We start from the raw sequence: 18,287 nt of genomic DNA, 5'->3' as shown, positions 1-18,287 counted from the left end.
AGTGCGCATGGAATATTCTCCAGGATAGATCACATCTTGGGTCACAAATCAAGCCTCAGTAAATTTAAGAAAATTGAAATCATATCAAGCATCTTTTCTGAATACAATGCTATGAGATTAGGAATGAATTACAGGGAAAAAAACGTAAAAAGTACAAACACAGGGCTTCCCTGGTGGCGCAGTGGTTGTGAGTCCACCTGCCTGCTGATGCGGGGTACGTGGGTTTGTGCCCCGGTCTGGGAAGATCCCACATGCTGCGGAGCAGCTGGGCCCGTGAACCATGGCCGCTGAGCCTGTGCATCCGGAGAGCCTGTGCTCCCAAATGGGAGAGGCCACAACAGTGAGAGGCCCGCGTACCACACACACACACAAAAAACAAACAAACAAACACATGGAGGCTAAACAATATGTTACTAAATAACCAAGAGATCACCAAAGAAATCAAAGAGGAAATCAAAAAATACCTAGAGACAAATGACAATGAAAACACGATGATCCAAAACATGTGGGATGCAGCAAAAGCAGTTTTAAGAGGGAATTTTATAGCTACACAAGCCTACCTCAAGAAACAAGAAATATCTCAAATAAAAAATCTAACCTTACACCTAAAGAAACTAGAGAAAGAAGAACAAACAAAACCCAAAGTTAGCAGAAGGAAATAAATCATCAAGATCAGAGCAGAAATAAATGAGATAGAAACAAAGAAAACAATAGCAAAGATCAATAAAACTAAAAGCTCGTTCTTAGACAAGATAAACAAAATTGACAAACCATTAGCCAGACTCATCAAGAAAAAGAGGGAGAGGACTCAAATCAATAAAATTAGGAATGAAAAAGGAGAAGTTACAACAGACACCGCAGAAATACAAAGAATCCTAAGAGACTACTACAAGCAACTCTATGCCAATAAAATGGACAACTTGGAAGAAATGGACAAATTCTTAGAAAGGTATAACCTTCCAAGACTGAACCAGGCAGAAACAGAAAATATGAACAGACCAATCACAAGTAATGAAATTGAAACTGTGATTAAAAATCTTCCAACAAACAAAAGTCCAGGTCCAGAAGGCTTCACAGGTGAATTCTATCAAATATTTAGGGAAGAGCTAACACCCATCCTTCTCAAACTCTTCCAAATAATTGCAGAGGAAGGAACACTCCCAAACTCATTCTATGAGGTCACCATCACCTGGATACCAAAACCAGACAAGGATGTCACAAAGAAAGAAAACTACAGGCCAATATCACTGATGAACATAGATGCAAAAATCCTCAACAAAATACTAGCAAACAGAATCCAACAGCACATTAAAAGGATCATACACCATGATCAGGTGGGGTTTATTCCAGGAATGCAAGGATTCTTCAATATATGCAAAACAATCAATGTGATACACCATATTAACAAATTGAAGAATAAAAACCATATGATCATCTCAATAGATGCAGAGAAAGCTTTTGACAAAATTCAACACCGATTTATGATAAAAACTCTACAGAAAGGGACATAGAGGGAACATACCTCTAACATAATAAAGGCCATATATGACAAACCCATAGCAAACTTCATTCTCAATGGTGAAAAAGTGAAAACATTTCCTCTAAGATCAGGAACAAGACAAGGATGTCCACTCTCACCACTATTATTCAACATAGTCTTGGAACTTCTATCCACGGCAATCAGAGAAGAAAAAGAAATAAAAGGAATACAAATTGGAAAAGAAGAAGTAAAACTGTCACTCTTTGCAGATGACATGATACTGTACATAGAGAATCCTAAAAATGCCACCAGAAAACTACTAGAGCTAATCAATGAATTTGGTACAGTTGCAGGGTACAACATTAATGCACAGAAATCTCTTGCATTCCTATACACTAATGATGAAAAATCTGAAAGAGAAATTAAGGAAACACTCCGATTTACCATTGTAACAAAAAGAATAAAATACTTAGGAATAAACCTACCTAGGGAGACAAAAGACCTGTATGCAGAAAACTATAAGACAGTGATGAAAGAAATTAAAGATGATACAAATAGATGGAGAGATATACCATTTTCTTGGATTGGAAGAATCAATATTGTGAAAATGACTATACTACCTAAAGCAATCTACAGATTCAATGCAATCCCTATCAAATTACCAATGGCATGTTTTACGGAACTAGAACAAGTAATCTTAAAATTTGTATGGAGACACAAAAGACCCTGAATAGCCAAAGCAGTCTTGAGGGAAAAAAATGGAGCTGGAAGAATCACACTCCCTGACTTCAGACTATACTACAAAGCTACAGTCATCAAGACAGTATGGTACTGGCACAAAAACAGAAACTTAGATCAATGGAACAAGATAGAAAGCCCAGAGATAACCCCATGCACCTATGGTCAACTAATCTATGAGAAAGTAGGCAAAGATATACAATGGAGAAAAGACAGTCTCTTCAATAAGTGGTGCTGGGAAAACTGGACAGCTACATGTAAAAGAATGAAATTAGAACACTCTCTAACACCATACACAAAAGTAAAATCAAAATGGACTAAAGATCTAAATATGAGACAGGACAATATAAAACTCTTAGAGGAAAACATAGGAAGAACACTCTTTAACATAAGTCACAGCAAGACCTTTTTTGATCCACCTCCTAGAGTATTGGAAATAAAAACAAAAATAAACAAATGGGACCTAATGAAACTTAAAAGCTTTTGCACAGCAAAGGACACCTTAAACAAGATGGAAAGACAACCCTCAGGATGGGAGAAAGTATTTTCAAACGAATCAACAGACAAAGGATTAATCTCCAAAATATATGAAGAGCTCATGCAGGGGCTTCCCTGGTGGCACAGTGGTTGATGTACGCCTGCTGATGCAGGGGACACGGGTTTGTGCCCCAGTCCAGAAAGATCCCACATGCCATGGAGCAGCTGGGCCCATGGGCCATGGCCGCTGAGCCTGTGTGTCTGGAGCCTGTGCTCCACAATGGGAGGAGCCACAGCAGTGAGAGGCCCGCGTACTGCAAAAAAAAAAAAAAAAAAAAAAAAAAATAGAGCTCGTGCAGCTCAATATTAAAGAAACAAACAACCCAATCCAAAACTGGGCAGAAGACCTAAATAGACATTTCTCCAAAGAAGACATACAGATGGCCAAGAAGCACATTAAAAGCTGCTCAACATCACTAATTATTAGAGAAATGCAAATCAAAAGTATAATGAGGTGTCACCTGACACCAGTTAGAATGGGCATCATCAGAAAATCTACAAACAACAAATGCTGGAGAGGGTGTGGAGAAAAGGGAACCGTCTTGCACTGTTGGTGGGAATGTAAATTGATAGAGCCACTATGGAGAGCAGTATGGAGGTTCCTTAAAGACCTAAAAATAGAATTACCATATGATCTAGTAATCCCACTACTGGGCATATACCCAGAGAAAACCATAATTCAAAAAGACACATGCACCCCAATGTTCATTGCAGCACTTTTTACAGTAGGCAGGTCATGGAAGCAACCTAAATGCACATCGACAGACGAATGGATAAAGAAGTTGTGGTACATATATACAATGGAATATTACTCAGCCATAAAAAGGAACGAAATTGAGTCATCTGTTGAGACGTGGATGGATCTAGAGACTTTCATACAGAGTCAAGTAAGTCAGAAAGAGAAAAACAAATATCGTATATTAGTGCATATATGTGGAACCTAGAGAAAGGGTACAGATGAACCGGTTTGCAGGGCAGAAGTTGAGACATAGATGTAGAGAACAAACGTATAGTCACCAAGGGGGGAAAACGGTGGGGGGGTGGGGATGGTGGTGTGCTGAATTGGGTGATTGGGATTGACATGTATACACTGATGTGTATAAAATTGATGACTAATAAGAACCTGCTGTATAAAAAAAAAACAAAAACTAAGCCCAATAAAAAAGTAAACATAAACATATTTAGCTAATTTTCTGAACCAGAATTTCAAGGGTGAAGTGGGTGTGCACTGGAAGACTTGTTGCTAGAAGCTGCTCCAGGCAACTGTAATGAACAGCCCGGTTTGGGAACCAATGAAATAGAAGATGACTAATCCAAGATTTCAAACATCTTGTCTGGTAGGAAAAAGGGACCCAAATTAATGATTAATTTTATTATTAATAAATGTACCCTATGAAACTTATAGGATATGTTAATTGCAGAACAGTTGAAAAATCTAGACGACTTTAAAGAAGAATATAAAAATCTCCTATACTCCCACTACTTTAGAAGTAACTACTATGTACATTTTGGTGCATTTTATTCCAATGTTTCTTCAGTGTACCCAAAACACAGATATGCAAATTTATACAGACACACATGTGAAAACCACGCAAGGACACCAATACACACAGTTTTGCGTTCCACCTTTTGCACTTAATATTGTGCAATGAGCATTTCTCATTTAATTGAATTTTATTAATAAAAATATTGAATTTTATTCAGAATATTGTAATTTGCTTAATCAGTCTCCCTTTTTCTGCCTTTTAGGTTGTTTTGAATCTTTTGCTGTTATAAGTAGTTGTATGATAAAGTTCCTTATTTGTAAAATTTTGACCACTTTTGTCTGATTATTTCCTCACTATTGGTCCCTAGAATTTAGTTAGCTCGTCAAGGGGTACGGTTGTTTTAAAAATTCTTGATGCGGATTGGTAAAAGAACTTCAATGAAGAGTTATTTTAACTTATATTTCTGCAAAACAGTGCCCATTACCTCACTCTAATTAGGAATATTATAAGTAAAAGATCCTTTAGCAATATAAGTAGAGCAAAAATAGTGTCTTATCTTGATGTCTTAATCAGATTTCTGATATTAGTGTGGTCAAATATTTTTCATAATTTTCTTGGCTATTTGTATTATTTATTTTTTAAAATTTCCTGTTTGTGATGCCTACCTATTTTTGGGTAAAGCTTATTAATTAATCAACAATTTGTAAGAACTCTTTGAATTAGGAATAGTAACCTTTTGTTTGCCATACTAGTTGTAAATAATTTTTCCTATTTGCCTTTAAATTTTATTTATGGTGTTCCTAGAATTACTGAAAGATTTTTCCTGTTGCGTTTTTTTGTTTTGTTTTGTTTTTTGTTTTTGCGGTATGCGGGCCTCTCACTGTTATGGCCTCTCCCGTTGCGGAGCACAGGCTCTGGACACGCAGGCTCAGCGGCCATGGCTCACAGGCCCAGCCACTCCGCGGCATGTGGGATCTTCCCAGACCGGGGCACGAACCCGTGTCCCCTGCATCGGCAGGAGGACACTCAACCACTGAGCCACCAGGGAAGCCCTTTCCTATTGCTTTTATGTTTTTAATATCTTTTACTATCTGAGATACAGTAATTATTCACTCATATTTTCTTCCAGTTTCCTAAAGAGTTTAAAAAAACTCTTAAATCCAGCCTAATTAATTTTGATTTATGGTAAATGCTGAGGGTCTAATATTTTTTCCCCAAATTTTAAACTAAATCTGAAGTTTTATCAAAGAATTCTTTCCTATTGATTTACTTTTTTTGTTAACTAATTTTATCATTTACTAACTTTTATCATTTACACACAAAAAAATGTACATTAGGGCCTGGCTCTAGGTTATCTGTATAGTGTCTTTAGTTATAGATTTTGGTACTATGTAGCACCAATGAGATAATTTAACATTTTATTGGGCAAGCTTTCCTTTGTTGCTTTTCTTTAAAATGTCTTAATTAGTAGCAGTAGTTTATTTTTCCAGTTGGACTTTGGAATCATTTTGTTACATTCCAATAGAAACTAAATTGAAAACTCAACCAATTCCTTATGCTTCATCACTCCCTACCAAGCCAAAAAAAAAAAAAAAAAATCAACAACCAAGCAACCAAACAAGCAAACAAACAAAAAAACCACACACCCTGATGGAATTTTAAAAGTTACTTCTAATAGTAATTATCTTTATCCAGAGATAATCAGAGATCGCTACTGTTATATATGATTTACATCTGCATGATATATTATAGCTCATATAAAATTTGAATTGTATGTTACACACTTAGTAATCTTATTTTTTTAATATATCATGAACATAATGATATACCATGTCATTAAATAGTTTTCTAAATTATTATTATTATTATTATTTTTGCGGTACACGGGCCTCTCACTGCTGTGGCCTCTCCCGTTGTGGAGCACAGGCTCCGGACGCACAGGCTCAACGGCCATGGCTCACGCGCCCAGCCGCTCCGCGGCATGTGGGATCGTCCCGGACCGGGGCACGAACCCGTGTCCTCTGCATCGGCAGGCGGACTCTCAACCATTGCGCCACCAGGGAAGCCCTCTAAATTATTTTTAATGGATGCACATTATTCTATTTCACATACATGCATATATATACACACATATATATTTGCACTGTGTTTATTCAACTAGTGCCTATTTTTGGACGTTGAATTTGCTTCCACTTTTGTACTATATACTATAAGAAAGGATTTTATTATGCTATGAACATCTTAGGAATCCATCTTGTATGCATCTCTTATTTTTCTTTATATAAATTTCCTTGTTAATGAAATTCTTGGTCAAAGGGTAAAACAGTTTTTGAGTTTTCTTTTACCAATTGCCAAATCATCCTGTTTTAGCAATTTCATGGTGCCATCAGAAGTGAACAAGAATGCCTCGTTAGAGATTTTGATCAGAATTGCATTAAGCTTAAAATAAATTTGAAAATATATGACAGCTTTTTTGTATTCAAACTTTACCTCAAGGAATGGTGTGCTTCTCTAGACATATATATTATATCACTTAGTAAAGTTTCACTATATATATCCTGCACAGTTCCTTAGTAGGTATAAAAACATAAAGGTTTCTTCATATAAATTCTGCACATTTTCTAAATAGGATTATTTTTAGGTTTCAACAGTTTAAAAAAAAATGTAGCTATCAGGAATGGGATGTTTTCATATTACAATTTCTGACTAATTATTGTTTTTCAGAAAGCTATTGATTTTTGTATATTCATTGTGTATCTGAATACTGAGCTTTCAGGTTAATTCATTATTAATTTTAGAGACACTGAAGTGAGGACCAGAGAGTTTATCAGCTTCCCCAAGTCATAAAGTTGGTCTAGTGTTGGAATTGCTATTGATCCTAATTTTCTATAATTCCAAATATAATGCTCCTTATACTACTCCTTATCACTTCCCAAATATATCTGTAGAAATACGATTAGCCAAACAAGGGAAATTATAGCAGTAAGGTCTCTGTACTGGTCAGAGTGTTCTGTTTAACTCTCAGCATCAAATTTTAAGAGTGACACTGACATTTAAAAGAGTGTCTAGAATGAGCCTGTGATATGAGGAATGATTGAAATCAAGAAAATAAAGCTGTACAGCTTCAATGGCTAGAGTCATGATTGGGAAGCAGTTAAAGGAAACTAGATTCTGCCACATTATGTCAGAACTCTTAACACAGAGAGTTGTTCTCAAATGGAATAGGGTATTTTGGGAGGTATTAATCCACCTGATATTGGAAGTGCTCAAGGAGAAACTGGATGAGCATCTCTTGAGCATGGTACAATGCGGATGGGAATGTGGATGAAATCTCTAAGTTTTCTCCTGGTCCTATGATTATTTCTGAATTTAGCTTTGAAAAACCCTAATTCATATGTTAGCCATGGGAATTGGATGTAGTTATCACTGCTACTTATGGGGTGAATTAAAAAGCACAAATTTTCTAAGCCTCATTTTATTTAGTAAATTTAGTCTTCTTTCCCAGCTTTACAACAAATTCTGACAGATCTCTAAATAGAATGTGGTTTATGTTCTACTCTTTTATTCCTTTGTCTACCCTTTCCTGTTTGTTCTAATGAATTGTGACAAAACAAAACAAGGATAAACACAAAACAAACTCCTGAATAATCAAAGGGTGATGGTAAACTTGGCCATGTCTTCAGTAAAAAAAAAAAAATCTGTTAGCTGGGTGGACAATCATTAGCCGTCTCCCTCCTTTCAGCTTGATGGTATTCACTCATTCACTTATTCATAATGGGTTTTTTGGGCTCCAGCTAATGTGGAGCTCAGCGTTGGGGGGAGCTGTGAGAGATGCAACAATGTCTTTGCCTTAAGAAATCCTGGCTGGAAGGGAAGAGACTATGTAGTGGAAGTGGGATGGGGAGAAGGTAACCGAGGCTTAGAATATGGGATGCTCCGAAAAATGATTCTGTCCCAATCCTGTTAAAGCAATAACAAATGCTTCTGCAATGGCATCACATTCTTTCCTTTCCCACTTCTACTCCTATCAGCCTGGGGAAGAGGAGAGGAGACTTCAGGGTGTGAAGGACTGGTTTGGGTTAAAAAAGGGGATTACATGAAGTAGAACTTCCATAGATTCTTCTCTTTGTTCCACTTCAAACTTTATTAAGAGTGAACAACAGAGGAAGTTCTGAACAAGGGTGAGGTTTATGGTTTTGAAGTTTACTAGAATTTATTGTGATGTTATGAGCAGAGACTCTGCCATTTTCTACTATTTAACTAATCCCTTAGCTTTCCTTGGTCTTAGGTTTTTCACCTATAAAATGGGGATGGCAACATCTGCTTTTGAAAATACTCATACGACTGTTTGGACAAATGAGATAATGAATGTGAAAGTTTTTGTTTTTATTTTTAAAGTCTAAATGCTATGCAAGAATAGGTTATTATTATTTTTTAAATTGAAGTATAATTTACAATGTGTTCAAGTGTACAGCAAAGTGATTCAGTTTTATATATATATATATTTATATATATATATTCTTTTTCAGATTCTTTTCCATTATAGGTTATTACAAGATACTGAGGATAGTTCCCTGTGCTACACAGTAGGTCCTTGTTGGTTATCTATTTTATATATAGTAATGTGTATATGTTAACCCCAAACTGTTATTATTTTTTCCATCTTTTTTTTTTTTTTTTTTGCGGTACTCAGGCCTCTCACTGTTGTGGCCTCTCCCGTTGAGGAGCACAGGCTCTGGATGCGCAGGCTCAGCGGCCATGGCTCACGGGCCCAGCCGCTCCGCGGCATGTGGGATCTTCCTGGACCGGGGCACGAACCTGTGTCCCCTGCATCGGCAGGCGGACTCTCAACCACTGCGCCACCAGGGAAGCCCTATTTTTTCCATCTTTTTTAAAAAAATTGAAGTACAGTTGATTTATAATGTTGTGTTAATTTCTGCTGTACAGCAAAGTGATTCAGCTTATATATATATATATTCTTTTTAATATTCTTTTCCATTATGGTTTATCTCAGGATGTTGAATATAGTTCCCTGTGCTATACAGTAGGACCTTGTTGTTTATCCATTCTATATGTAATAGTTTGCATCTACTAACCCCAAACTCCTAAAACTATAATTCAAAGAGATACATGCACCCCTATGTTCATAGCAGCACTATTCACAATAGCCAAGACATGGAAACAGCCTAAATGTCCATCATTAGATGAAAGGATAAAGAAGATGTGGTACATATATACCTCGGAGTATTACTCAGCCATAAAAAAGAATGAAATAATGCCATTTGCAGCAGCATGGATGGACCTAGATATTATCATACTAAGTGAAGTAAGTCAGAAAGAGAAAGACAAATACCATAGGATATCACTTATTTGTGGAATCTAAAATGTGACACAAATGAACTTATTTACAAAACAGAAACAGACTCATGGACATAGAGAACAGACTTATGGTTACCAAGGGAGAGGGGGATGGGGGAGGGATGGACTGGGAGTTTGGTGTTATTATTATTTTTAATCGCAGAATTCTTGTGCTTAGGATATGTCTTTATATCTATATTTGTTAGCATAGATTGATTTTGAGTAGCTCTTGTAGCTCCTTTTAACATGTTGTATCACCCCATATCAATCATTGATGCAGTTACACATTGAAAACTTGATGCTTAAGACAGAAGCCAGAGGTTCAGAAAATAACCTGGCTCTATGTCTGAAATGGTTAGAGTGAATCCAGTCACTGGGGTTTTACATAAAAACCGTAAGTTCAGATCTCACTCAAACTGCTCCTATGGTGTTTTAGAAAAATAGACATGTCACAGGGTTCCTGGTGAGGAAACTTCTTGAGCTCCCCAGAATGACACCACTGCCATTTAAATAAATTAAAAATTAAAATATTCTTATTTTATTTCAAGAGAAGCTAGGTAGTTTGAGACTTTAGATTAGGAAATGGAAGCTCTGTTTTGGTTTTAGCCTGAACTATGCTGTACTTGTTTAGACTCTCGTTAGACTTACTCTCTGGTTTGTTTTAATCACAGTTTTCTATAAAAGAAGCTTTTCCTTTTCACCCTCTAGTAATGTCGAGAAAGTTCGTGGGGATCCTTGTCAGTAGAGGACTTTGCAAAGTAGCATTATCGCTCTGTAGCACACTGGAAAAACCACCCCTGGTTATCAAAAGGCAGTTTCCTTAATAAGCTATCAAAATTATTATACCTCATCACATGGTCTCCTTTGTGGGTGGGCTATTATGTTTGGCAAAGAAATGTGGTATAGTACTTTTGTTTGAAGAAACCTTTCCCTCTCTGGAAGAAACATGTAATCTCAGTATAGCACTGTGGAAAATTGTGCGGAGGTTTTATTGTTTGAATATAGTGGCACAGGACATCTTTACTTAGGAGATTCCTGTATCTCCACATACCATCTTTATGTGAATGTCTTGGGATGCTCATGACAAATTGGGAACTCTTCCTGTAACTTTGTCTTAACCGCGAGGTACAGTGGAACAATGGTTCATTATGCTTCCTTTTAGTCATTATTACTTTAAGGAGTCCTTAGAGCTCTAAATAACACAGCGATCCAAACACATGTTAAGGTCTAACTTCTGTCAAGATCCAGGCTGGCTTGCACTTGTTTTCATGCTCTCATTTGTACAGGAAGAATGAACAGGGAAAAAAAATGTACCTGGCCAGCAGCCTGGGCTTCTTGGACATGTGACCTGTGAAGTCATACATGAGGGCACCATGCTCAGAAGGGCCCAGTGTTTAGTCTGAATGCTTTTAAACTTCTGCTGTTACCACCTTGAAATTCTGAACACTTTTTGAGCAGGGATCCCCACATGTTCATCTTGTACGGGACCTCACAAATTATGTAGCAGGTCCTGCTTTGAGGTCATTAACTGTTTTATTAAGTGTTAGAAGATTCCAGATATTGAAAAAAAAGAGAACGAGATGAGGTGGGGTGTCTAGTGAGAGGAAACGTGCTGAGGAAGTAACTATTAATAGAACCTGTGTGTATTTATGTTATTGTTTTAATAGTGGTCTTTTGTATTGGGTAGATTTCTGTTTTATGTAAAGAGCTTTCTACCTCCTACATTCCTATGTTTACAAGTCGAGAAAAAATTCCTTGGGAGTGGAACAAAATAGGGAGTGGATCCGGGGAAATGTGAGAGCTCTTGATAATTCTGCGTCATGAGCAGATTTGGCCGCAAATCTGTTGCTCAGATTCCAGCATCAGGCCTTTAAGTGGTTCATTACCAAAAGGAGTCAGTCCTAGGCAGGTGCTTGTCCTTGTGATTATTGCTGTTGTCTAACTTTTGACCAAGCTCACCTCCTTCATCTATGATCAAATGTCACCCTCTCCATGAGGCCCATCCTGACCATGCTACTGCAAATTGCAACCCATCCCATACCACTCCTGACACTCCTGATTCCCTTTTCTTCACTTATTTTAATGTGAATGCGTGAGGTTTGGCACAGAGTAAGTGCTCAATAACCATAAATTGAATAAAGGGAATGAGAGAATGAGTGGATAACATGCCTTTCTAACATTAAAGGTTAAGCTTTGAAAAGAGTAAAAATATCAGCTTTATTCTTACCCCCTTTCTCCTCAGCTGGTTTGTTCTCTGTACATTGCTTCTAGTTCTCAGAATTCTTCTGAGCTCAACCCCCTCACCCCAAACAGTCCTATTTTTGTGAATCTATGATCTCTAGCCAGTTTAAGATCTAGGAGTTTTCCAGTCTGAGTCTCCCCATGGTATTTAGTAACAGTATTTTCTAATGTCACCATCGGAGTGGAGACAAGAAAACGTGTTCCTTGTTGGAGGAGGATGTGAGCAGTATAGGATATTAGTGGTCATAAGGGGATCTTGCTCTTTCTGAGGGAAATTTACCTGCACCTTTTCATCATTCTTTGGTGTGGACCATGTTTACTTCCAGAGAGGAACCCTGTAGGGATAACTCTTTCAGTCCTTCATCTCACTCTTCTGAGAACGCTGGAGACATTGGTATTATCAGTTCCAGTGATATTCAAAGCACATTTCCAATCACCTACTTCAGTAGCTCTACTTTTGTATCAAAATCCGCTATTTGTTAAAACACTATGTACTAACTTAAGCCTCAAGAGACCTTTTAATCAATGTACTATTTAATTAGTTTGAAGTACCCTGTTTTCCACTTAGAGTTGAAAGCTAAACTCTTTGGCTAAGATATACTTTGACCATTAATTTAGTAAGTGAAGAGTTGGTACAGGTGTACCTCATTTTATTGTGCTTCACTTTTATTTCGCTCCATAGATACTGCTTTTTTCTCTTTTTTTACAGTTTGAAGGTTTGTGACAACGGGCGCGGAGCAAGTCTATTGGCGCCGTTTTTTCAACAGCATTTGATCACTTTTACATTTTGCTGCTTGTTGCAATACTTCAAACTTTTTCATTATTATTATATTTGTTATGGTGATCTGTGATCAGGGATCTTTTTGTTTGGCTTTTTTCATTGTGAGCAGTCTTTTTTTTAAATTGAAGTATAGTTGACTTACAATATTATATTAGTTTCAGGTGTACAACCTAGCAATTCAATATTTTTATAGATTGCACTCCATACAAATTTATTATAAAATACTGACTGTATTCCCCGTGCTGTACATTACCTCCTTGTAACTTATTTATTTTATACCTAATAGTTTGTACCTTTAATCTCCTTTGCCTATTTTGCCCCTCACCTCTCCCCCTACTCTGGTAACCACTAGTTTTTCCTCTGTGTCTGCTTCTGTTTTGTGATAATTGTTTGTTTGTTTTATTTTTTAGATTTAATCTAAAATCTCCTTTGCCTATTTTGCCCCTCACCTCTCCCCCTACTCTGGTAACCACTAGTTTTTCCTCTGTGTCTGCTTCTGTTTTGTGATAATTGTTTGTTTGTTTTATTTTTTAGATTTCACATATAAGTGAAAACATACAGTATTTCTTTGTCTGTGATCAGTGATCTTTGATGTTACTACGGCAAAAAGATTACAACTCGCTGAAGACTCATGATGGTTAGCATTTTTTAGCAATAAAGTCTTTTTTAATTAAGGTGCATACGTTATTTTTTAGACATAATACTACTGTATTATGTTATGCAATAGTATTATGCAGTCCAAACATAAGTTTTATCTCTACTGGGAAACTAAAAAATTTGTGTGACTCGCTTTTTTATGATATTTGCTTTATTGCAGTGGTCTAGAACCAAACCTGCAGTATCTCCAAGGTATGCCTGTACATGGATAAAGTAATGAAGGAGAAACATGAGAGTAAGTGTACAAAATATAACCCATATTTGGTATACCCAAATGAGGTGCCTTCTTTTAAACCATTTCTGTGTACTTTCATAATTTTGCCTTTATTCTCTTTAAGTTTTTTTTTTTTTTTTTTTTTGGCCTCACCCTGTGGCTTACGGGATCTTAGTTGCCCAACCCAATCCACCCCCTCGGCAGTGAAAACACAGAGTCCTCACCCCTGGACCGCCAGGGAATTCCCCCTCTTAAAGTCTTTGAGAAGGACTTCTGACTAATCTAAAATTCAACTTACTGATATGAGAAATGAATGTCACCATCACAGTAATTTTGTTTTCAGTTTGAGAGCCTGGTGTCACATTCCATCTACTTACTACGCTTAATCTGATTTTTTAAAAAGAGGAACAATAAGACTGGCACTTGAGTCTGTCAAGTTATAAGCATATACATTTGTTTTTTAAATTCCTTGCAGTGGAAATAATGACTTTTTGGACACTCAAAATCATGTGGAATAAATATAACAGTGAAGCTTATTTCATTACACAGCCAGGAATTGGAGGGATAACTTTTAGTATAATAATCAAATAGATCTTTCTTAGACTGTCAAAAGTTTTTTATTTTTTCTAACAAAGTGCCTATGAGTTGCTGTGTTGGGTTACATTGGGCAATTGTCTTATGATTTTGATTTTGTCTTATGATTTTATAAAGTATATAAAAATTATTTCAGTGTAGGGAAATAAGAGGAAAACAGTTAAAATTAGGATATTGTCTCTGAGTTTTAGTCTAGGTCAGAGATTTTGAAGATTTTAAGTACTTCCAAAAGTGAAACAATCCCTGCAAACTCTCTGGACACTGTGTGTTTTCATTTCCCCAGGGGGAAGGGCAATAGCTGAGGTGGCTTCCTGCGTAAGGCAAGGGTGGAGAAAGCTGGCATTTCCCAGGGTGTTCAGGGGAGATGAGTGGATGTGTTGTTTCCATGGACACACCACTGCTCCATTTTTTCCTTTTAGGTGGTGACCATTGTGACTGGACTTAGTCTGGTGAGGTGTACACTATTGGAGATTTGCTCCCACAAACTCTTCTCAATTTTTTCTCTACAATCTTTATACAAGTATCTTACTTCCAAAATAGAATTACTTTGTGATTTTACTTTGGAGATTTGCTTAATTCTTTCTAATGGGATATGGTTAAGCTAATGAAATATTCCAAAAAGTAGTTGTTATTTTATTTTATTTTTTAAATGATCATAAAAACACACACCAGTATATTCAAGAACTTATTTATTGTCTTGTCTGCTTGTAAGGCATTTAAGGCATTATGACTTTTGTTCTAGTTCTATTTGCATTTGGAACCCTCTGTGAAAATTCCTAGTTTTCCTGAACAACTGTATGCAGTCATACCTTTAGAACACATGCACTTTAGTACGAGTTGTAAGGTGCACTGGGTGTAAAAAGGGTGGAAGCAAGGGTGGGCTGTGATTCAAAAAGGAAAATGTGGAACAAGGGGCTACTTGTGGATTTCATTGGATACATGATTTAATTTAGTTAATTAGGAGATGGAAGCATCAGGAAAAGCGGAGCTTGTGCCCACACAAGTCACACAGTCTAATACAGTAACCTTTAGACAACAGCTGTAACCTAAAAGGCCCACGCCAAAAACAACAGAGCAGGGCCCAGTTCCTGTCCCTTAAAGCGGGACAGCTGAAATGGTGGCTGAGTTTAACAACAAAAAAGAACAAAGCAAAACAAACAATAATCCAAACCAAGTTTTTCTGAAAGGAAAATGTACTAATTAGAAGTTGGACATTTTGAGAACACTGTCTTATGGAAAAGTGCCAATTTTATCTGTGGATTTTTGGTTCCTAACCATTGGCTGAGAAAATATTTCAAGTTATTGCATCTTTCTGGGTGGAACTGAAACATTGTATCCTTCTAATAAAAATTCTAAATTGGGCTTAGCATAGTAATAATTTATGCTGTGGGACTTTGAAGAGCAAAGAGTAATATCTTTCTACCCACCCTGATTTTGCGTCAGTTTTCTTTCCACAAGGCAATGAAGAGTTATTTTTATAGATAGTAATGTCCAATATACATTGAAATTAATAAATCCGCATCTGTGATATTATGCATCAGTTTTTAAAAAGTACTCCTGACGGTTAATTTCAGTGGCAGAAAATGCTGAAAAAATTGGGATGTTGATTTCCAAAGTGGTTTTTCTTTAAAAAAATTATAAGTTGTAGCTAATGATAAGTGATTGTGCCAGAGATTTCCAGGTTATTGCCAAATAGAGGATTTTGGAAAATTAAAAAAAAAAAAAGCTGGATCATTTAAGGAAAGTAATTCATTTCACACTTTGACTCTTTCCCAGAACAAACATAAAAAATGCACTATTCTCCTTCCCGGTATTAACGAAATATTTTCCAAATCCATTGCATTGCATGCATTGCATTCCTTTATCAGGATCTTATTCAGTTTGTGACTCTGCTGGAAACTGATATCTTAGAATTAATCTGATACATGCTTTTACCTACTTTTCTCTTGTTTAATGCTTAGCTTAAATACAACGACATTCATTTTAATTTTGTTAGGCTTTCTGGACACACTTCCACAACTACAAATAAAAAGTTTCAAGTCATTTGTTTTATTTCTTTTTCTCTCCTCCTTTTAAAAGATTTTAACTTTTTGGTGAATTAATTGTTTAAAAAAGTTTCCAAGTTAGGGATCTGTTTTTTGATCTACTGTTTGTTGAATATAAATTTAAGGAAAATCTGCATTTTTTTTAAGGTACATAGAAGGTTAACCAAACTGCCTTAAAAGCTTCTGACTGCTATTTAAAACATAGGCACAGTTTTTGTGGAAATCAAGAACATTTGCCCTGTACTCAGGTTCGGAAAACCAAGAGTTACAGAGGGTCACCAGGGTTAAGAGAGTGGCAGAGACCCGTCGTCCATGAAAGGTGACAGTTCTGTTTTTCCACTTACGGGGCTCAGCGGCCGGGGCAGCTAGCAACGCTTCTGTTGTTTGTATGAGCAACCTCCTCCATGAGTTATAACTGTATGCAAGACTTACTGTGATGGCCTGGAGTCTCTCCTTCACCAGCTCAGCTTCTTCCATTCTAGAAGTCAAGGACAGGCAGCCAGTGAGGGAAGTCCAAAACTACCATAAAGCAGGAGCCTCCTTGGGGAGAGGAGTGGAGGTGACAGAGAAGCAGGGAGAAATCCGCTTTGGCAGCGGTGGAGAAAAGCAGAAATCCCCGACTCGGCAGGAGCGTCTCTGAGCAGATGTACAGATCAGGCCAGACACATGTAATGAGGGTGTGCTGGGGAAGCAGACGCTGAGGCTGCTAGCACGGGCTGACTGACAAGTTTGAACGGCAGCCGTACAAGCCCTTTTCCTTCAGGAGCTGCCAGCTCTTTGTTGTAATGTGCACAGTTAGCAAGGCACATTTTCTTATTAACTGTTCCTTACCCAATTCATTCTTTCCTAGGAGTAGCGCTAGAAGCCCATGCACTGAGTGCTTAATCAGCCTCTGCTCTAGACACACACAAGAAAATCTCTGCATGTGGGGGTCTGTGTGTATTTGTACAAAGTTGTTTACCTGTACTGTCCTCCAGAGTTGCAAAGACAAAGCCTTACCTTGACTGGGTCAAGTCACTTGCTTGCCTTTCTTCCTTTAATTGCATTTAGATAAGAATACAAAATTCTAGAGTAACTTTAGAATTTAATATAGTGGTAAACTTACGTCAGGCTGCCCTTGCCTTTCCCTTCCCCTCCTACTTCAGCAGTTTGTTTCAAATTTTGGAATCTTTAGGTCATGGAGAAATTAAAGGCATTAACGTGACTCTGTTAAGAACTTGGTCCACCGGCTGTGTTCAGTGTGGTTTAAATGTCAAGCACCACCCTCCCTTATTTCTTGTCTTGGATTTCTATGGAATGCAGTTCTTTCTTGGATCCTATTCAGCAATGACACTCAGAAAGTTGCCCATCTTGACCTCACCAGTTATGCAATAGAAAGGAATGAGACTTTGAAAGTGTGATGAGACATTCTGTAACTCATGTAGTCTGACACCATGTGAGTATTCCCTGGCCCTTTAGAAAGAGGAAGTCAAGTCCAGCGAAACTCTTAGGTCAAAGCAGAGGCTGGGAAGCTTTATGACTGACTTTGTTCTTTCCCCTACCATTTCTTTAATTAAATTTTGATGTAATAAATCCTAATTACCATCTACCTCATTGTTACATGTTTAGATGCTATCAGGCACCTTCATATCAACATTCAGCTGAAGAGGTTAAAAGGACACCCCAAACATTGAACAGATGTTCTTATTTCCTTTGCATTATTGATATCAGTAATAATAATGGCTAACATTTGTTCAGTACTCTCTATAGGCAAATGTTTTACGTTGGATATTTCTTACAAGGTGCTGGCGATATTAGCCCTATTTTAAAAATGAGGGAACTGAGGCTCAGAGAGGTCATTTGTCACACAGGTAATAAGTAGCAATGCCAGGATTGGAACCTGGACTTTCTAATAGCCATTTATCAGTTCTGCCCAAGAAACAGGGCAAGGTGAAACACAGGCTGAAGGTTACATCAGTCGTTATGAGAAAGAGTTGAGCCCCCAGCCTCCTCCTCCATCTAGCTCCCAGAACACTTAGAGCTGGTTATAAACCCCTTAGTTAGAACTCTGTGGGGATCTCCTCTGGGTGACCTTTGTGGCCCTAGTGAGAAAAGATTTCCCCATATTGTCATTTAAAGTCACCCTACCATAGAACCCTAAGGTGAAACTCACCAG

The 18,287-nt window shown here is 37.3% G+C and overlaps 1 protein-coding gene across 1 annotated transcript in view; it reads right to left on the bottom strand.

The window, feature by feature from the left end:
• Positions 1–16,876, bottom strand: part of PALMD (palmdelphin) — a 55,605-nt gene extending 38,729 nt beyond the window's left edge. Inside the window, exon 1 of the mRNA XM_060026138.1 lies at positions 16,565–16,876. Within this exon, the coding sequence (XP_059882121.1) occupies positions 16,565–16,609 (45 nt within the window). The 5' untranslated portion in view covers positions 16,610–16,876. The remainder of the gene's footprint in view (positions 1–16,564) is intronic.
• Between the last annotated feature and the right edge of the window lie 1,411 nt (positions 16,877–18,287).

This window comes from Delphinus delphis, chromosome 1 (assembly GCF_949987515.2).
Source record: "Delphinus delphis chromosome 1, mDelDel1.2, whole genome shotgun sequence".
Taxonomy (NCBI): domain Eukaryota; kingdom Metazoa; phylum Chordata; class Mammalia; order Artiodactyla; family Delphinidae; genus Delphinus; species Delphinus delphis.
This window is presented reverse-complemented; position numbering and strand designations above follow the sequence as displayed.